Source organism: Gekko japonicus, unplaced genomic scaffold, assembly GCF_001447785.1.
Source record: "Gekko japonicus isolate JY-2015 unplaced genomic scaffold, Gekko_japonicus_V1.1 scaffold295, whole genome shotgun sequence".
Lineage (NCBI taxonomy): Eukaryota > Metazoa > Chordata > Lepidosauria > Squamata > Gekkonidae > Gekko > Gekko japonicus.
The window spans coordinates 1,012,381-1,014,599 of NW_015164191.1; the positions used below are offsets into that span (position 1 = coordinate 1,012,381).

Here is a 2,219-nt window from a genome sequence, read left to right on the forward strand (position 1 = left end):
GACGGCGATGGTGATCATGGCCGCCAGGAGGATGATGGAGACGGTGCTGAGGGTGACGATCAAGGGGAGGGAGAGGTCCCAGTGGGGTCGCCGGTGCTGCTCTCCATTCACCTGGGGCTCCCCCGCTTCCGGCAGGGGCCCGGCCAAGGCCCGGACAATCAGCTTAGCCACGGCGGACAGACTGGGCTTCCCGTGGTCACTGACCTTGACCACGAGCTCGGCCACGGGGCTCAGCTCTTCCCAGTAAGGGTGCAGAGTGCGGATCTCCCCACTTTCGGGGTCCATCTCAAAGAGGTGCTCCTCGTTGCCTTCCACAATCTCGTAGGTGAGGTGGCCGCTTTCTCCAAAATCACTGTCCAGGGCACGGACGGTGCCCACGGGGTACCCCACGCCGGCATTACTCGGGACCTGGAGCTGCGCAGTGTCGTTGATCAGGGTGGGCAAGACGATGACAGGGGCGTTGTCGTTGACATCCAGGACGGTGACCCGGACGGTGGCGTTGCTCTCTCGGTGGGGGGAGCCGGAGTCTTTGGCCAGGACGTGGAACTCGAAATGCTTGGTCTGCTCGTAGTTGAAGCTGCGCAGGGCGTAGAGGGCACCGTTGGTGGGGTTGATGGAGACGTAGGTGAAGATGGAGACGTCCCCCACGTGGCCGGGAAGGATGAAGTAGGAGACGGTGCCATTCTGGCCGAGGTCCGGATCCTTGGCCAGCACGGAGCCCAGGTACTCGCCAGGGATATTGTTCTCGGGCACCTGCAGGACGTAGAGGTTCTTGTTGAAGCGGGGCGGGTTGTCGTTCTCGTCCAGGATCCGCACGGTGAAGGATTTGGTGGAGTTGAGGGGAGGGCTGCCCCCGTCCCTGGCCACGATGGTGACGTTGTACTCGTCCTGGACCTCCCTGTCCAGGGGGCGATCGGTCACCACCGTGTACAGGTTGTCGTAGTTCTCCTCGAGGGTGAAGGGGGCGGCGCCGTCCCCTCCACTCCCTTCCCCCTGCACGCGGCACTGGAGCTGCCCGTTCTTGCCGGAGTCGCGGTCGGTGACCCTGACGAGGGCGATGACGGTGCCCGGCGGGGCGGCCTCGCTGAGGGCCCCCTGGCGCACGGAGACGAAGCCGATGGCGGGGGCGTTGTCGTTGCGGTCGAGGAGGCGGACGGTGACCTTGCAGTGGGCCGGGATGGGGTTGGGCCCCAGGTCGCGGGCCTGCACGTCGATCTCCACCAGGCCGCCCTCCTCGTAGTCCAGGTTGCCCTTGACGCGGATCAGGCCGGTCTGGGGGTCGATGCTGAAGAGCTCGCGGACGCGCTCGGGCGTGTAGCCGCTGAAGGCGTAGAGGACCTGCCCGTTGGTGCCCTCGTCGGCGTCGGTGGCGTTGAGGTCGATGACGGCCGTGCCGAGCGGGACGTTCTCGGGCAGCTCCACCACGTAGGCGGGGGCCTCGAAGACGGGGCTGTTGTCGTTGGAGTCGACGAGGCGCACGTCGAGCTGGACGGTGCCGGAGTGGGGCGGCTCGCCGCCGTCGAGGGCCGTCAGCACCAGCGTGTGGTGGCTCTGCTCCTCGCGGTCCAGCGGCTTCTGCACCACCAGCTCGGGGAACTTGGTGCCGTCGCCGCGGGCCTTGACGTCGAGGGCGAAGAGGCCGTAGTCGTCGCGGGTGAGCAGGTAGGTGCGCAGGCCGTTCTCGCCGGCGTCCGGGTCGTGGGCGCTGGCCAGCGGGAAGCGGGTGCCCGGCGCGGCGTTCTCCGAGATGTCCAGGTCGACCTGGTCGGCGGGGAAGGCGGGCGCGTTGTCGTTCAGGTCCTGGACCTCCACCTTGATCATGCAGATCTCCTGGTCGTTGGCGAAGACCTCGAGCGAGAGGAGGCAGCGGGCGCTCCAGCGGCACAGCGCCTCGCGGTCGATGCGCTGCTTGGTGTACAGCAAGCCGCTCTCGCCGTCCACGTCGAGCAGGTGGGGCGCCGAGTTCTCCAGCACGCGGAAGCTGGACTTGCCCCCGCCGACGCCGACGCCGCCGCCCCGGGCGCGCTCCACCGACGGCAAGCCGCCGCCGCCGCTACCTCCGGGCTGCAGCCGGGCATCGCGGCCGATGTTGCCGATCACCGTGCCGGCGCCCTGCTCCTCGGGCACCGTGTAGTTCAGGTTCTTGAGCGCCAGGGCGGGAGCCCAGCACAGGACGAGCCACCAAGCCCACGGGGACATCCCCGACGGACGGCCGCGGA

The 2,219-nt window shown here is 68.1% G+C and overlaps 1 protein-coding gene across 1 annotated transcript in view; it reads right to left on the minus strand.

Annotated features, from left to right (window-relative positions):
- Positions 1–2,199, minus strand: part of PCDH17 (protocadherin 17) — a 256,247-nt gene extending 254,048 nt beyond the window's left edge. Inside the window, exon 1 of the mRNA XM_015408292.1 lies at positions 4–2,199. Coding sequence (XP_015263778.1) covers positions 4–2,199 — 2,196 coding nt within the window. The remainder of the gene's footprint in view (positions 1–3) is intronic.
- Positions 2,200–2,219: the final 20 nt, after the last annotated feature.